Consider the following 18312-nt stretch of genomic DNA (forward strand, 5'->3'; position numbering starts at 1 on the left):
TTTTTAAATTGTATTTATTTATTTCTTACTGATTTTGGGAGATCTGAATCACTGAACTCCTTTGGAGATATTTAGAAAGGCTTGAAATAAAATACAAATTTAACTCGAAACTCAACTGACTTCGTCTGCCTCTAATCAGCTGACTGAAGGAGGCGGGCCCAAGGCTCGCGGACTGCGGCTCCTTCAGTACCGTGCAAAAGTCTCGAGCCACTCCTCATTTCTTTATATTTTGTTAGGAAAGTGTGAAATTGGTGACTTAATGAAACACATAAAAACACACACGCAAAACAAAAAAACAAAAAAAAAAAAACAAATGACTTCTAACGAACTTGAAAGTTAATATTTAGGATAACCACCTTTATTCTTCGACACAGTCTGAAATCTCTTTCTTCTCATTTCGTTTAGTAGTCTTCAGTAATAGTTCTCCAGGCGTCTTGAAGGACATTCAAAGCTCTTCTTTAATAGATGGTTGCTTTTTCTTTGTCAAGATGACCCACACTGCTTCAGTAAAGAATCTCTGGGCAAGTCACTCTATGATAGTGTGTTTTTCGATCCAGGTTTGCTTTTTCTGCATTGGGAGTTTTTGGGATCATTGAAACGAAGCTCCATTACTGATTGATGTGAGTGGCCCTGAAAGCTCAAACGAGCTGTAACTTAAGAATATATAACATAGAGGAAAATGCTGCAAAAGGACAAAACAATCACTAAGAAACTTGAATAAAACACAACAGAAGTAGACAACACTGCAAAACAGAACAAAAAATGCTTCAGCGTCACAGTGCCAGTTTGACTGTCCTTATGGCAATGTGTTTTTAAGAGTTTCGATTTCAGGAAGAGAATATTTAAATGAGCCACAAACAGGGACGTGCAGAGAGGTTTAAAGGGGCGGGTGCTCAAAGTTAAAAAGGGGCACATTGAACCAGGCTGAATAACAACAACACACATTCATCAAGAATCTAATATGGGAAGGGCAGGGCTGTGTTGGTCTGAGACTGTAGACATTAAAAAGTCCACAGGAGAGATGGTAGCTGATTAAACAAGTGTCATGAGATAATAACAAAATGCAAAGATTGGTCACAGCGCTTGGAACCATAAGGCAACAAAAAACTGTGACATAAACTCGGCTCTGCCTGTGAATCACTCTTTGCTTCTCTTCTTCCTTCCTTCCCATCATTTCATATATCACTCTCCACTTGCTGTCTATCTGAGAACAAGGCGCAACTTGCTATTGCAATAAACTATAATCTAATTATCCACACCTAACAACTCCAGCACTTAATCTATAATAAAATGATGACAGAAAAATGTTATAGCACTGCCTTTAGTAGCCTCACACAGCTCCTACTGTTTCCTCCTCATGTCCTTACCAGCCATGTCTGCACAATGTTATATCATGAGTAATATTTTTTTAAATCCAGCTAAATAAAACACACACATGTACGCACACACAGTGACATTTTAGACCTTCTTCAGAATACTGTATATACTATGGGCATCATGGTGCTGATCCAGAATCCTTACATTATTATTCATTACTAGAGCTACAATAATAAAGCAATGAGGAGGGGGAAGTAATAAATATGAAATAATGTATTTATGATGATTCCATTTGTTTCACTATCCACTCTGTGCAGGGCAAAGCTTATTACATGTTTAAACTGTAGAGATACAATCATTTTACTGCTGTAAAATCCAACTTTTGTCTTATTTAAAATATAAATCTGCTTCTTAATGTATGTTCTTTAAAATACAGCGTGTGTTTTTTAATATATTATAATTATAATAATTATTATGTGGACATGCATATTAGATCGTTTTTTAGTGAAATACAATCCCTCCAGAAAGGCAGGAAATGCCCAGAAACTTACTTTAAAACTAAATATGTTCCCTAAAACGGTGACAGAGCTACAGACCCATGACAGCCTTACACAGGTAGCCAGCAGCTATGACCAGCACTACTTGTGCAGTTAATAAAAGGACAGGTAATGTTTGTCGCGCTGTTGCACACACAGCACGCTCGTTTGTTTCAGTTCGTCAGTTGCAACAAGACAGTTTACCAACGTGTACATAATAAGCCAATACTCCTGTGTGCTACACACTACAGTGTACGCTGTACACCTACTTACTGGTTTTGTCGCATCAGTCTGTGTCTCTGAGTTAACTTGTGTTTGTCCTACAGCTCCGGACCGCAAAAAATGCGCGTGCTCTTTGTGAGCTCGTTCCCGGCTCGTAACCAGCGCGTTCTGCCGTCGAGGGCGATCATTGGTTAATAGTGATCATGTGACTGATGCAAGCCAGATCCTTTTATTTAGCAAAACTGTGATTAATAGTTAAATATTATTGTTGAGGGGCACAGACAGGACTCCGCACCCACACACACATAAAAAAATAAATAAAAAAATTTAAAAGTTGCCTCAACAAAAGGGCACTTTGGGCACTCATCAGGAAAGGGGCGGGTGCTCAAGCCCCTTTACCCCCCCCCCCCCCCCTCTGCACGTCCCTGGCCACAAATGTGAATTACTGCGGACAGGGTCTGTTCTGCCTGTTTGGTGCCCTGGGCGAACACTCCCTCAGGTTTCTCCAGTCTTATAAACAGTATATTTCAAGATTCAAGATTAAAAGTGTTTATTGTCATGTGTACAGAAGAAAGAGCATTTCTCTGTGCACTGAAATTCTTCATTTGCCAAGTTAGGTTGAAAGAACAAGATAAATAAGTATAAAAATAAGACAAGATATTAAGATAAATAAAGATAAAAAAAATAAGGATAAAATAATGAAAGATAAATAAATAAGTGCAAAAATAGGTAAGTGAAGACAAGTGAGGTGTCCAGATGTTGATGTAGATGTACAAAGGAGCTTAATGTGCAAAATGAATTAGTGTGCAAAGTGCCCTGATGTGCAAATTGCAGTTGAGGTAGGTCAGCTGTTCAAGAGTCTGATAACTGTGGGAAAGAAGGAGTTGTTGAGTTGGGACATTCTGGATTTCACACTTCTAACATTCGTCTCGAGGGCAGAAGTGTGAACAGTCTGCGTTGGAGGTGTGGGGGGTCTTTGAGGATGGAGGCAGCTCTCCTCTGGACTTTGCGATGGTAGATGCTCTGCAGAGAGGGCAGCAGGGTCCTGGTTGTTATCACTCTCTGCAGGCATTTGCGGTCCATATTGCAATGACCCAGCTGGTCAATGTGCTCTCCACAATGCAGCTGTAGAACTGTCAGGTTTATATAGTGGATTGTCATTTATGGTTAGAAATATCTACTCATATATGCTTAGAGTTTTATAATCAATGTCATGTTGAGTGCGAGTGTTGCGTGATATTCCAGTGCAATTACCGCAGTGTGAGGTGTAATGTGTATTTTATTGATCGTTTTGTTGGAATGTCTCGTCATATATAATGCTTAAGGACTTTATTAAGAATATTCATTTATGTTTGTATTTCTTTTTAGTTCTGACGGCATTGTATCGGCTGTGGTTGGACATCATTACATGTTGAGGCATGTCGAAGAATCCTCGTGTCCGAAATAAATGTCAGTTAAAACGCAAAGAACAAGTTTAGCTTTATTAAGACTCCAGAGGAGTAACACAGAGATTTTTGGTCATTCTGCGCTCCAAATGGATTAATTTCATTAAAAAATTTAATTGCGTTAATCGTGATAACAGCGTTAACATTGACAGCCCTAGTTTGTTGTTTTGTTTTATTTTGCGAACTGGTTATTAAATGTTGCAGCCAGCCAAAGAATCCCCCATCGCCCCGCCCTCTCCTCTCTGTGTTTGGCAAGCTGGTGGCGCACCTCACAAATGGAGGGCGCCTTTACTCCAAGCAAATGGGCAATAGAAAACCGATTGGTGCCCACGCAATCCCCAAAATGCGCTGGCATAATATCGGGGCAGCATCGGTGCAAGCAACTTTTTTTTTTTGCCGATGCCATGATGCTGCACCCCATCCCGCCCATATCAAAAACCGGAGCAGAATTTACTGGAAATTTCACTCTGGTCTTGTATCTGTTGATAGTTTTTACTGCGAGTGTGTTTTTAGGAGGTAAGATGTTATTATCTCTCTCTCTCTCTCTCTCTCTCTCTCTCTCTCTCTCTCTCTCTGTTTGGGGGAGGGGGGGGGGGGGGGGTCAAAGACAGTGACGCTGAGAAACATCAACCAGCACCGGATATCTGCTTTAGCCTTGGAGAATCACTTGTTGTTGTTGTTTTATTTTCTTCACAAAAAGAGCAGGACTTTAAACTAAGCTGTGCACTATCACTTCAATGGAAAGTTCAAACCAGCAACCCAGGGAGCAGCTACACAGACCTGCGACCATAACCGCTGCTCTGTTGGGTCAGGCCTGTTGCAACAGCCACATCCTTATGAAATCCAATTCCTACATCCAATGAGAGTGCAGTGGCATGCGAGTAACAAGCCAAGGGTCTAAATCTGTGCAGAAAACTTTACAGAACGCAACGTGTGCATGCGTACACATATACATATATACTTTGTAACTTTCAACAATAGGAATCCTGCAGAGGAATTCATCTTCTAAGGACTCTGAATGCTTAAAATGTTCATGATGTATTGTTAAAAGAAAACTGTGAATCAGTGGTTTGTTATGCAGATTATTGAGAGTTTGTTGAGAGTTTGTTAATCGCCAAAGAAAATATAAGCGGGAAGAACGGGGAAATCAATGCACAGAGACTGACGCATTATCCCGCCTAACATACCGCATTTGACGATTTGTCATGGTCAGATGCAGGTCACGGTAAAAGGTATCCGCGTCCTCATGAGACGCTCCGGATTATTATTCAGCCTGGTGCAGTTACGAGACTGAAAGCACCGGAATATATTTAATTCTGAAGGAATGAAAAGCGAGGACTTTGCGGTGTGCTATTGTGAAGGAGTCCACTTTAAACTAATCTGTGACTTTTTCACAGATTTCACAGATTTGCACTACATGATAACACTACATAGCAACAGGATTTTATCACCCGAAACTCACCCGAAACCCTGGCTGATTGGGACCCACACCCAGTTTCACACCTTGGCTCAGGCGATTAGAGGATCATCAGGGGGTCCTTTTGTCCCTCTGTGGGGGGTCACTCCCACTAGGTTTATATCTGGGACTCTCCACCATTTGACCTTAGAACTGAAGAAGCTTCTCGGATGAGAGGTGAAACGTCTTCAAGTAACTTAAAGAAGTCCAGACGCTTTTCTTTGCAAGCTCCTTTGACTACGATGACCTGGACAGTGTTGGGGAGTAACGGAATACATGTACCGCCGTTACGTATTTAAAATACAAAATATGAGTAACTGTATTCCGTTACAGTTACCGTTTAAAAAGGTGGTATTCAGAATACAGTTACTTTGTTGAAATAAATGGATTACACTGCGGTACTTCCCTGTTTCATTTTGTCGCGGGTCAGGACTGTTTGGGTTTTGTTTGACAGCTACGTTCTGTTGTTCCAGGCGCCAGCGTTACGGTTGCCATGGTTACAGGGCGACCTCTGTGTGTTTCCTGGGTGAGAGTTCCAGGCGGCAGGGTTACGGTTGCCATGGTTACAGGGCGACGCTCTCTCTCTCTCTCTGCGACTGTGTGTTTCCTGCATGAGAGAACGCCTTTTCGATGTTGTTGTTGTGCTAAGCTAACAGGTAGAATGCTACAAGCATAGCTCTAAAGAATGTAGCATCATGGGCAGTGTAGTCCGTGTTGCAGGGAGAATGGACTGCCATACACGTTAGGGGTCTGTGAGCGCGAGGAGGGAGAAAAAGGTGAGTGGAAAGGTACGAGCTGTCATCGAGGAAAAACGGGAGCTGGAAGCATGTAAATATAATAATAACCACTTCAGCCAAGAAGAGTGCCTGACGAGCCCAGTTGTAAGTAAGCTATTAAGACTCGACTGTACGCTGTGTTCGTGTTTTCCTCCGAAACAATAAGTTCCGTTGGAGCAGCCTTTCAACGCCTCTCTCTGTCTCTCACAAGAAAAGTTGACCCACACAACAAAGTAAAGCTATTTTTCGGCTACGAGCCGACAGGGACCCCGCCGTATTAGTCAGAGGTCCCTTTACTACAGTTCGGAGTAATAGTAATAAATCACACAGCAATAGTACATTCACGTTGTTGTAAAAAGCATGATAATATATTAAGTAATCCAAAGTATTCAGAATACGTTACTGTCATTGAGTAACGTAACGGAATACGTTACAGAATACATTTTGGGGCATGTATTCTGTATTCTGTAATGGAATACATTTTAAAAGTAACCTTCCCAACACTGGACCTGGATGACTGAGAACCTTCACAGACATATTGATCAGCTGTTGTTAGAATTTATTTAATATTAATTTCAAGTATCAGCTGATGGCTGCTGGAGCCACAGATGTAAAAGCTGCTGGTCATGATGTTGGTTTCGATATGTGGTGAGAGGGAAACATGATGAAACCAGGAGATGTCCTTACTGAATCATCAGAGCTGAACAGGTGATGGAGAAACAGGTTTACCTTTTAGGTGACATGAATGAGTTGAAGGGAAGTTATGAATTGTTTCTGAGAGACAAATAACACCAGGGTTACGCTGACAACTGTGCAGGGGCGGATCTAGCAAAGTTTTGCCAGGGGGCCAGTAGGGGATTAACAGAGAGAGGGGGACACAAAGAAATACGTTCTTATTCTCATTTAGAATGTCTGGCTTTTATTAAATAATTATCTGAAGCTTACAACCAAAGTTTTTATCTAACGTAAAATGTATAGAAATCATACATATACCAACAAGACAGTGTACATCACTCTCACAACAGCGTCTGTTTTCATTCAAAGGCTTTATGGCTTTTCCTATAAACCTGGGGGCAATGTTCCTTCTAATTTTTCATGTGTCTGAGCGAACGCACAAACTCACTGAGCGATCCCTTGGACCACTGTGAGTGACATCAGACGTGTGCACTGTGGTCACGCCAGCATCTAATCCATCCAAGTTACATGGTTTATTAAAATAATCAAATTACAGCATTTACATTTATGTTAGACTACTTTTAATTAACTGCTTTATCCCACTTACAATGTGTGTTCCCTCAGTTCAGTTCCCATTCAGTTGTCCAGCCAGTCAGTGTCCATTCACCCTCTGTTCATCCACTCCTTATAATAAACCTTCACCAGTCTTCACCTACCTGCGAGTCCTGCGTTTGGGTTCCTTCTTCCTCGCCTCCACACAACACCTGACATGTAGTATGTTAACACTATTGGAAGGAAAAATAACTTGAACTCCAATTTTAAAAACACAACTTTCTTTCTTTTTTTTTAATAAAGCTCTGACTTGTATTATGAGTCTGTGGTCTGGGAGAGAGTCCTGTAACTCTGTCTACAAAATACAGTATATAATGACCAATGCTGGGCAATTAATTATAAAGTTACTTCTTCAAAAAAGTTACTGAGTTTGGCAAACAACAAAGAGGGACAAAAGGACCCCCTGATGATCCTCTAATCGCTTGAGCCAAGGTGTGAAACTGGGTGTGGGTCCCAATCAGCCAGGGTTTCGGATGAGCTCATTGTGAAACCTGGCCCCACCTTATCATGTGAATTCCTGAGGTCAGATGGCCCAGGATGTAAGTGGGCGTTAAGGCGTCTGGGGAGGGATCTCAAAACTGGATTATAGATGGCAGAGAGTTGGTGTCGTAAACCACCGCCTCTGTTCAAAGATGGTCGCTCACAGTGGACATAGATGGCTTCTTTCACTCCTCTTTCAAATCATCTGTCCTCTCTGTCCAAAATGTGAACATTGGCATCCTCGAAAGAGTGTCCTTTATTTAGCCCAGTGCTGGGCTTACACTGTGCGGTTTTTGGCACATTTTGAGCCGATTTTTCAGTCGTGCGACCGATTTGGTGATCGGCACGATTCTGGCCTTAATCGTGCATCGTGTAGTATACGTGGGGTAACGAGAAGTGATTAACACCTCACGACCAGCTCCCGATCATCAATCGCTCGTGAGGGTGTCACCGCAGCCGCTCACACGTAAACGGTGAAAAAGACGGAGCAGCACAGCTGTGCAGCGTGTGATCTGGACACTAGCGATGGAGGCACAACTTGTAGAACTTTCGAAAGCTCATCCGAGCCTTTTCGGTGTGGCCTCACAAAATTATCACGACTACAAGAACCGTGAAAATAGTTGGATTTACATTGCTGCTCAATCACAGCTGCCTGATCAATGTTTTTGATTTAGCAAAGTTGATGGTGGCGGTGTGCGTGTCTGTGTGAGTGAAAGACAGACAGAGAGGGAGAGCGAGCGACAGAATTTCTGTTATAATCTTCATATTATGGAGGCACAGTGTGAGCACTCAGGTCGCATCAGAGCATCGGGTGGTGTTAGAAAGCCCACTGTTTACACGTTATTTGCTTGGTTGAAGTGTTGTGGTTTGTTTATAGATAGTGTTTGAGCTCTGGAAATTGATATGTCCTACGTCATTAACCTCACCATATCTATGCTGACGCTCCTTGAATGCACCACTCTGTGCAGTGTGCTGCTAGTCTGCCTTTGTAGCTGTGTACTTTTGTTTCTAAATACGGGACGATTCCGTTTTTTAAGGGATGGTTGGCAATCCTAGGTCTCTCCTTCTCCTACCTCCACTTTCTCTCATCCACCTGCTGGCCTCCACCACTTGCTAATGTTACTGAATCTGTGGAAGCTCCGCGATAGCCACCACCAAACAACTGGGTTATTTTTACACACCGGTCAGTATCTGGCCAATCCACCACCTTTCATTGTTTATACCTGTAGCCGAGTGGTAAATTAATAATAATATTTTCCATTTAAGGTTCAAAAAGGGGTCTTAAAATGTTGTTTCTTTCTTTCCATGTATGGTAAGACAAGAATGTTATTGGGTAAATTAATGTTATTGCTTGTGCTATTTCTTTTGTTATCTGCATGTTTTGTATGGAACGCCAGGACTGCCATAATGAATTAATTAACTACACCATTAAATGATTAATTAAATGTGGCAATAATTAATTAAATTGGAATTAATTAATTAAATAAATAGGTATGACACATTAATTAATTATTGACACATTTAATTAATTATTTAATGGTGTATTTAATTAATTCATTATGGCAGTCCTGGTGTTCCAGAGTTACGTGCACTTGAAGCTGTTAATTTTATAGGTTGGTGTAGTTGCATATTGTGGTCACTGGGGGGTGGTAGTGCTTAAGGGTTAACTGCAGTTTTCCAAAAAAAAAACTTAACAAGAAATGCATCTTGGGACTTCCTGTTTGCTTTTCTGCTGTGGATGTGGAACGGGAATGTTGTGAAGGAGTTAAATTGTTGGTAAGGAATTGTTAAATATGCACATAACTCATTGAAACATATTGGTATAATTGTAGTGCCGTGGCAAAGCGTCATTATTTTTAACAAGATGATGTATTTCTGAAATGTATGATGCAAAGGACCCGTATGTGCAGCGTGGAGCAGCCATTTTCTCCATGCAACGAATAAGTTGCGAGATCGTCTGTGTGCTCCAGTATTCCAAGTGAGATTTCTGTGGAATGTAAGTGTTTATAAAAATGTATGTAACACTTCCACATTTTTTTAAAGGAGCCTTGTGTGATTTAGCTCTTTGTATTCTGTTCTGCACAGACAGAGGCCACTGCCGTATTTTTGTGTTTTGTATTTCATTTCATTTCATTTCCTTTATTCCTCGTATTGTATTGGTGCATCTTTGTTTAGTCGGTTATTCTGTTACTTCGCCACGTTACCTCTCGTGCCGTCGATGTTCAGTACAAGTCCATATGGCCGCTGTTTGACAAAAGTAAAAGTCAAAGGACATTTTTTTTGTTTATTCAGTTGTCATTGACAATAAAACTGCACATTAAGAACCCCAGTAATTGTGTCCTGTGTGGCTAACCATTTCCCAGGCTACATACCGTTATCAAAAAAATAAAAAATCATCGGCCATGAGTGTTCTTAGTGAGGGGAGTATACAATAGGTCAAAGTGATGTTAGGAGACTCATTTGTTCTTCCTGGAAACTATGAGAGTGAAGAAGAGGGAAAACTTAGCCAAATACAGCCTCAGTCCCGGGATGTCGCTGCGCACCAACACGGAGTTTGTCCAGTATTTTAATCTTTTTTTTCACCAGCAAACAGTGTGGAAAAACTACCGTGAAATACAAAATGAAAACACAGATAAACAATGTTCATATTTTCGTTTTATACACAGAGTCCTGAGTCTCTGGTGGAATATGTGCTTAATTGAACACCCGCCAAAAGCATGCGTGCCATAAGCACAACTCTTAAGTCCACCAGTAGGTGGCGACAACACAACATGAAACCAGTTTAAATACCTAATTTTGAACTTGAAATGTAATTATGTGACTGCAATTCAACAGCTACAAATACTTTAAATTAAAAATTAAAAATTTTATTTTATGAATATTTACGTTGTCAAAAGAAAAGTGTCTTTCAATCAGTGGTTTGTTGTAGAGATGGCACGATACCACTTTTTTATGTCCGATACCGATACCGATATCATAAATTTGGATATCTGCCGATACCGATATGAATCCGATATAGTGTTTTTTAATCAACAAAACTGTTTTTTAAAATATCTTGCTGCATTTTGTATAAGTTCATACTCAAGTTTAAAACAACAACTACACTAAAGGTATTCTGTTATACCTGTATGCAAAAAAAAATATTTCATAGTTCAGCAATACTGATCAATCTAATAAACTTAAACCTACACCATCCTCCCTATTCTGGTATTTTAAACAGTACTTAGCGTAAATATTAAGCAACCTAACTAATAGGGTTCCAACTCCCATCAACAACAAAAATAAATAAATAAAAAATAGGGAACCACCCCTCACGCGCCACCTCATGATGCTTAACCGACGTAATCAACCTTAATTTGATGCAGTGTGGAAAAAAATGCACAGAAATCAATTATTTTTCAAGAAATATTAAATAGATTCAACATCTTTCTTCAACAAAATTGCAGACTGCACAGATGGTACCTTCCCAAAGTAAAAAGTACTATAGCTTACTAGGGTATATATATTAGACTTAATAGTCACTATATACAGTAATTGACTTCTATTCATTTTACATCAAATTAAAACTTTGGGTGTCAGATAATTATTTATTAAAAGCTCGACATTTTAAATGAGAATAAGAAAGAAAAGTATGTCTTTGTGCCCCCTTTTCCCAGTTAATGCCCTATCGGCCCCCCTGGCTAAACTTTGCTAGATCCGCCCCTGCACAGTTACGTCAGCTGCGTAGAAAAAGATCCTGGTGTAGAAAGTAATATTAAATAAATTCTAACAACAGCTTATCAAGCTTAAACGTGCTGCTGTTGTTCAGCCGCTGGTTTCCTCTTTCTGGTGCAAAGTAGGCCAAAAACAAACAAGAGAGACGGACTCGCGACAGAAAAGCCGATCAGCTGATCATTGATCAGTTTCATGATTGAAGTAGCAGCAAGAAGAGGCAGTCACTTGTTAAGCTTAACGCAGGAATGCTTTACTACCAGACCGAAAAGCAGTGCACATTTCGGTGCTTTTTTTTCCTGAGCTGTGATACACTTCTAGCCAATCATTTTACGTTTCCGAGGATAGTAGGCGGGTCCAGGTACGTACGTTCTTTTATGCAGAGCTACAGATTAAAAATGCCCAAGGCGAAGCGGTCAGAAGTCTGGCTGTACTTCACAGCAAAATATGCAAACTCAGCAGCCTGCAACAAGTGCTTTAAGCTGATACTGTGATACTGTCAAAGGAAGTAACACCTCGAATCCGATGAAACACCTGGCGACGCATAGCGTTTTGTTTTTTTTTTAAAAGCCGAGAAATGCGCCGTATTGGATGGCAGCAGCAGCCGTTCTTCTCTGCGTGAGTAGCTTAATGTTGTTCGTGTGTAATTTACGTTGAGTAGGCTAACCACGTTATTACATTAATGCATGTAAGGTGAACTAGCAAACATCAAGCATGTAGCTATGACAAACATCATCATAGCTACATGCGGCTGTCTTCTTGTTTGATGGCAGATGCTCCCTTCACCCTGGCCAAAAAGGCTAAAATGACCAAAGAAAAAGTGGAAAACAGCTAAACATGAGAGGTTTTTGGACAAAGTTTGTATTTTTTCCATTGTTTAAGCACTGCTTCCAGCTAAGAGTGATACCATATATGCCCCATAGCTGCAGAAAAGGCTAACATTGTTATCTTTTTACAAAAAACCAGCTGAATATGAGAGGTTTTTGGACCAATTTTGTGTTCTCCATTCTTTAAGCACCGGTTCGAGCACCGTTTGAGCACCGGCACCGTTTCAAAAGTACCGATTTGGCACCGGTATCGGATAAAACCTAAACGATACCCATCCCTATGCTTTACAAACATTCAGAGATGGACTTACACACTTGCTTTACTTCTCTCGGGGATAACTTTGTCGGAGATGAAATGCCGGGTTGGTAGCTAAGCTCCAAATGCTATCCAGACCACCGACAGGTCCCGCATGCCACAGCCGCTCTATCACGTGATGCATACTGCTCCAACGTGCTAACGTTCTGAGGTGAGTTACGGCGTGTTGCAAGTTTTGTGAGGTGCTTTCGTGATATTTAATGGATCGGATTACATTTTTTATTTTTCTCCGATATCCGATCCAGTAATTTAGGTCAGTATCGGACCGATACCGATACGTAATATCGGATCGGTCCATCTCTAGTTTGTTGTGCTGATGACCAACGAGGCTTTCTGATTAAAGCTTTAATTTAGTCTGGTTTTATTTAAACTTCTGTCATTTTGTTTACATCGTTAGCATTTATTTGTATGCATGTAAGTGAATAAATAGATTTCTTACAATGCTGGGATGCTCGTTTCTTCTGTCACTACAGCAGCAGTCCACTCCACAGTGAGTCAGGCTGTGACGTTACTGTCAGTCCTGAAGCCAAGTAGGTTGAAGGTGAAGATGCTGGGAAACTTTCTGATTCTCTCTGCATTTCTTATATCTCTGATTTGTCTGTGAGGGGTTTTCTCTTTGCGTGGCACTCCTTTTGCCATCTTTTGACTCTTTGTCCTTCTTCATTCTTCAGCTGCATGTTTCTGGCCTGCTGTGTGTGACAGTGCTCATCTCTTGGCTTTGTTCTTTGCAAAAATAAAAATTACAAAATGCACAGTCTAACCAGTTTGTCCACATTCAAGGCCCTGCTGCTTAGACAACGCCACACTGGGGGGAAAACACTTGTGTGTGTATAAAGTCAAACAGGAGAAAATCACAGGTATTAACAGATCAGGGGTAACCTTCTTCAATGATGTTAATGAAAGCGACATCCAGAAAACCTCATTAAAACCAACATGTCACATTTCGCAATATCGCCCAGCCAAGTTCAAACATGTAGCCACTCATATGCTTCTGCCTGAAGCAGCCCGAGCAGAACTATGATGATATCAGAGAAAGAAAAAAACACTTTACGAAAATGAATCATCAGAAACACAACTACGAGGGCAAAGTTCTGGAGTCTCATTGAGGTTACTAAACCAGTGCTTAAACTGTTTAGTACCTTACTGTTTGAGACAGTAAGGCCACGTTTGGTTGTTTTTGTGGACAATCATCTGCACAGCAAACACTAAACGCTGACTGGTTGACAGTTTTCTTTCGACAATGTAGAAATGCATAAAATAAAACAAACAAAAATCCCTAAACCTTAAAACATCAGATGGTGGACTTTCTGTGGGAGTGCTGAGAAGGTGCTGTGATTGTTCCTTTTAAACTGTGTGCATTCCCACTGTTTGTCTTCACTACAAACAGTGATTTAAAAAAAAAGAACAAGTCTTGACATAACTGATGAGGTAAATCCCAGTTTAGCACCAGCTGTGTATGAGAAAACCATCAGTAGCTATGATCTGGCAGCCTGTCACAAAGTCCCTTTTATCACCTGAACTCAGTGAACGTGTCTCTGAATAGTTGATGACCTTGAAAATAAAAACTGGACTTCAGACTCGCTTTAGAAAATCCCATAACAAAGGGAACAGAATAATCACTGTGATTGAGACAAAGATTTATTTAACATGACTGTTACTGCAGCTTACTGATTCACTAAAAGATCTTGAATCTTCTCAGTATTATTGACATGGAACTGACACATGTGATGCACTGACCAGGGCAGAATTACAGATGAAGGGTTTGCACTGTGCAAAGCAGCTGATGAGCCACATTTAGCCCTCTCCACCTCAGCCTCTCATTAGCAGATACAGCTCATCTCACAGTTACTGTGTGATACCTGTTATTTTTATCTGAGGTTTTAGATTTTGTCACAGCAGCTGATGAAAGGAAGCAAGGTTGGTTATATCTGACCAAATCTGCACTTCATGTCCTGTGGCTAAACTCACCACCAAGCTGTTATTATACATATTAATGGATACATCACTTTACCTGTAAATAATAAATAATGAAGTATTTGAGTAAATGTACTCAGTTACATCCCACAGGTGGTTCTGTTCATGCCTGAAGGGGGCCAATCATATTTTGAGGGGCTTGTGGTACCGCACAGTGTAGCAGCACCTCAGATTTTACATGTTGTTTTATTTCCTGATGCATGCTCAATCATCCAGGTAAGTAAATCTCCAAAAGTTGATTCTGTTCATCTGGACGTAGCGTTTTATAAAGATGAACAGAATCAACTTTTGGAGATATTGTTTGGCTAAAACAACACTAAAATAATGTTTCCTGTTCGAAATAAAGGTAACTAATACTCCAACTATAAGTTTTATTTCCACCAGTGTTGCTTACCTTCTTTGAAACCCTGACTTCATTTTTCACGGAGCGATCCTACCATCATCATCTGGCTAAGAGCGCGTGCACCTTGGACCAAACCAAAACAGGAAATAAAAAGGTGGATGCGAGGTCAGACAGTCAGAGAGACTTTATTTATCCCCAAGGGGCAATTAAGATAGACGTACATACAATACACAAACATCACATTGGGGAGACAGGCCAGGCTAGGTAGTACTGGCAGCGACCTGGTTGGAAGAGGATTGGATTTTATTCTTTATTACCAAAAATAAAAACTGATGCTAGCAAACAAACATGTTGTTTGTGAAGCAAACATATAGCGATAAGCTTAAAAAAAGAGTAATTCACTTTTGTTTTGTTTTTTTAGGGTTCCTAGACCATTAGGTCTGACATTCAGCTCATATATTCTGTGGTTACTCTTCAGTGGGACTTTAAAAACTTTTAAATCTGAATCATTATTTCAGGAAAAGCGGTTAATAACATTTGAATAATTTGATTTGAATAAAACTATGATCATCAGGCTGGGAATACATATTAGCTGAGCAAAAAAAAGTTCTTGAAAAGTTTTTTAAAAGTCACACCAACATGAATTCTGTCATCCCCGTCTGCATTCTCACTCTCACGTTATCTCTGGGAGTGTGTGTGTCTTGAACCTGGCTGAGTTATGAAGTCACCTGAATCTGTCACACCCTTGTGCTAAACCTGGGTGTGTGCCACAAGGGTGTGTCAGTGTCAGACAGTGAATCTGTCACACCCTTGTGCTGAACTTCCGAGTTCAGGAGTAATGTTGTGTAATGAACTTCCAAGTTCATCACATCACCTGAATCTCTCACACCCTTGTGCTAAACCTGGCTGTATTTGTGTGTGACCTGTGATGTGATACACTCTTTGTAGTTTTTGGCATCTCACTCCTTGCTTTGGCCGCACTTACTGTTTCTTTAGGTTATAAGTTTAATAAGATAAAATCAGCTTTTCTGCCAATAAATATCTGAGACTTGAATGTTTGATTATGTTTGTGTCAAGTTTTCATGTCTTCTAGAAGGTCTCTTTGCTTCTTCTCCTGAAATCTGAAGTACATAAATAAATAAAAAAGCTTGTAAAAACAAAAATCAGTCAGGTGGAAATTTGGAAAAACTGATCTAAGAAAGAAATCGGAAAATTTTACTTTCAAGCTAGAAATCAGTGTGACGGCCTGACACCGTTGCTTTGGTCGAGCTGGAGGCAGCCACACCTGCCGCTTGTCACCCACAGCCAGCTGTAGTGAATTATTCTCATCAGGAGCAACCTGTTTAAGAGTTTGGCTGAGCCCCAGGCAGTGTAGCATTCTTGAGTTAAACCTGTTGTTCACTTATATGTATGAATGAGTAAAGCGCTTGCTTCCAATTGTGGATTACCTGCTGAGCTATGTATTTGTGTGTTTTTGTGTCACCAGGAGTCGGGAGAGGAATGTCTCATCACGGAGAGAAGTCACGGGTTAGAATTGGGGTTTTGAAGTTGCCATCTTTTGCTTTCAGGAATATTTGCACTGTGTGGGATTCATGGAGATATTGCCACGGGAGCCTACGTTTTGAATAGAGATGGCACGATACCACTCCTTTATGTCCGATACTGATGTCATAAATTTGGATATCTGCCAATAAGATATGAATCCGATTTAGTGTATTTTATAATCAATAAAACTTGTTTAAAAAATATCTCGCTGCATTTCGTATAAGTTCATACTCCATTCTAAACACTAAAGCTATTATGTTAAACCTGTAGGCAACAAATACAATGCACACAAAATATTTCATAGTTCAGCAATACTGATCAACTCCCAGCAAAAAAAAAAAAAAAATGCTTTCAGTGTGACGTAACTCATTCATATTCTAACCCAAACACACCCACAGGCACTAACATTAATGAATGACTCATAAGGGCGGCGCACAGAGGCTGCCGTAAGTAAGGCATTAGCAGATAAAAAGCGAGTCAGCTACTGTGCGGCTCACTTCGCTCCCGCACTGACAAGATGAAACTTTCTGCCTTCTTTGTGTTCATTCCTCTTCTTTTTCTCAGCGGCGTTTCTGGGAAACTGATTCAAGCCGCTGCAGGAGACGATGTAACGTTTCCCCTCACAGAGGAGTGCATGAAAGGAAGAGGCACGCTGAAACGTCGCCTGCAGGACAACAGCCTCCATTCGGTCGGGGATCTCGACGGCAGCTGGAAGCCGGCTCCAGGTTATATTAACAGGTTTTTCCAAAGCAGCGACTCTGTGATACTGACAAGTGCAGATATCAGTGATGAAGGCTATTACGAGTTTGACTGCAACAACAAGAAAGAAGAGAGTGCACAGCTGCAGGTATTCATACCTTCTGATGTTTTTGTACGCGAGGGTGAGGATGCCATCCTCCCGTGCCGCTCCATCACAGCAGGTCAGTGGGTGAAGTCTGTGCGCTGGAGGAGAGATGGAGAGGTGGTGCTGGATGTCCGGTCGGGGAAAACCACATATGGAAAAAGCTTTGATGAAAGCCGGGTCTCAATACCATCAGACTGGCACCAACGAGCAAACCTGTCCCTCATCATAAAGCGAGCCGAGGCGAGAGACGGAGGAGTTTATTACTGTGACATCGACAAAGTGGAGAAACACCGCTCCGCTGTCCGCCTGCACGTCTCCACACCACCAACACCACCAAGCACCACATCACAGCCTACAACCACAGAGAGGGTAAGAACACAGACTGCATTTAAATGGTTCACATTTGACAGTAAGCATTAAAAGTCCACTCAGTTACTCTTCCGCATGCAAAATCCCACATTCAGAGACACACAGTGCAGATAACAGCCCAGATCAGCAAGCACACAGACAACAGTGACTACAAATGTAGTTAGTCACTGCTGAGCTATTATAAGGTTGTAAAGTGCAATGCAGGTGCACAGATCTACTAAGGCGGGGCGGGGGACACTGTAGGAATGAGTTAATATAGGTTATGAGGGTAGCCGGGTCCCTGTAATTTAGTGGAAGCTTTAGCAGAGCCTCACAGTCCACGTCATAACAGACGCCAGTTAAAACTGCTAACTAATATCTCTGTCTTCTTGTCCTCTGCAGCCATCAGAGTGCTCCGACTGGTCATGGAGAACATTCTTCATAACGGCAGCTGTATTTGTGATCGTTGACCTGCTTGTCTGGCTTTGCTGGTTTCTGAGGAATGTGCGCACTCGAGGATTTCTCTGCAACGGCGCAGAGGAGGGAGGAGGAGGGGCTGAAGAGGGCAGACGGGAACCCTTACTTTAACCACCACTGATGAATGAAGAACAACAACAGCTCATCCCTTTAAGTATTTGACCTCGCCACCTTTATGACGGCACCATTGTGCAACTCCACTTTCTCAGGTTTAGAAATCCTCCGTTTTCCTTCTGCTGAGGCTGACTGCTGTTACAATGTTTGAGATTGTCTCTATTATTTTGCGTTTGTCTTCCAATCAATGAAGTAATACCTGTAAGTCCTCTGCTTACATACTCAGTGGATAATTTAGCTTCAAGATGGATGAATGAGATCTCTTCAATAATAACATTTATCCCTCACACAAAA

At 41.1% G+C, this 18312-nt stretch overlaps 1 protein-coding gene across 1 annotated transcript; it reads left to right on the plus strand.

Moving 5' to 3' along the window:
- The first annotated feature begins 16737 nt into the window (after positions 1-16737).
- Positions 16738-18015, plus strand: LOC146635886 (uncharacterized). Its single transcript, XM_085350238.1, has 2 exons — positions 16738-17448; positions 17830-18015. The coding sequence occupies exons 1-2, from the start codon at positions 16753-16755 to the stop codon at positions 18013-18015; spliced, it is 882 nt and encodes a 293-aa protein (XP_085206364.1). The 5' UTR covers positions 16738-16752.
- Positions 18016-18312: the final 297 nt, after the last annotated feature.

This window comes from Diplotaxodon limnothrissa, linkage group LG3 (genome assembly GCF_057381915.1).
Source record: "Diplotaxodon limnothrissa isolate DT_005_m linkage group LG3, D_limnothrissa_male_GT1.1, whole genome shotgun sequence".
Taxonomy (NCBI): Eukaryota; Metazoa; Chordata; class Actinopteri; order Cichliformes; family Cichlidae; genus Diplotaxodon; species Diplotaxodon limnothrissa.

Bases quoted from the DNA above. Each gene is read 5' to 3' on its own strand.
- LOC146635886 (XM_085350238.1), top strand. From the start codon at position 16,753: ATGAAACTTTCTGCCTTCTTTGTGTTCATTCCTCTTCTTTTTCTCAGC. The intron at 17,449-17,829 runs GTAAGAACACAG...TGTCCTCTGCAG, and splicing joins AGCCTACAACCACAGAGAGG to CCATCAGAGTGCTCCGACTG.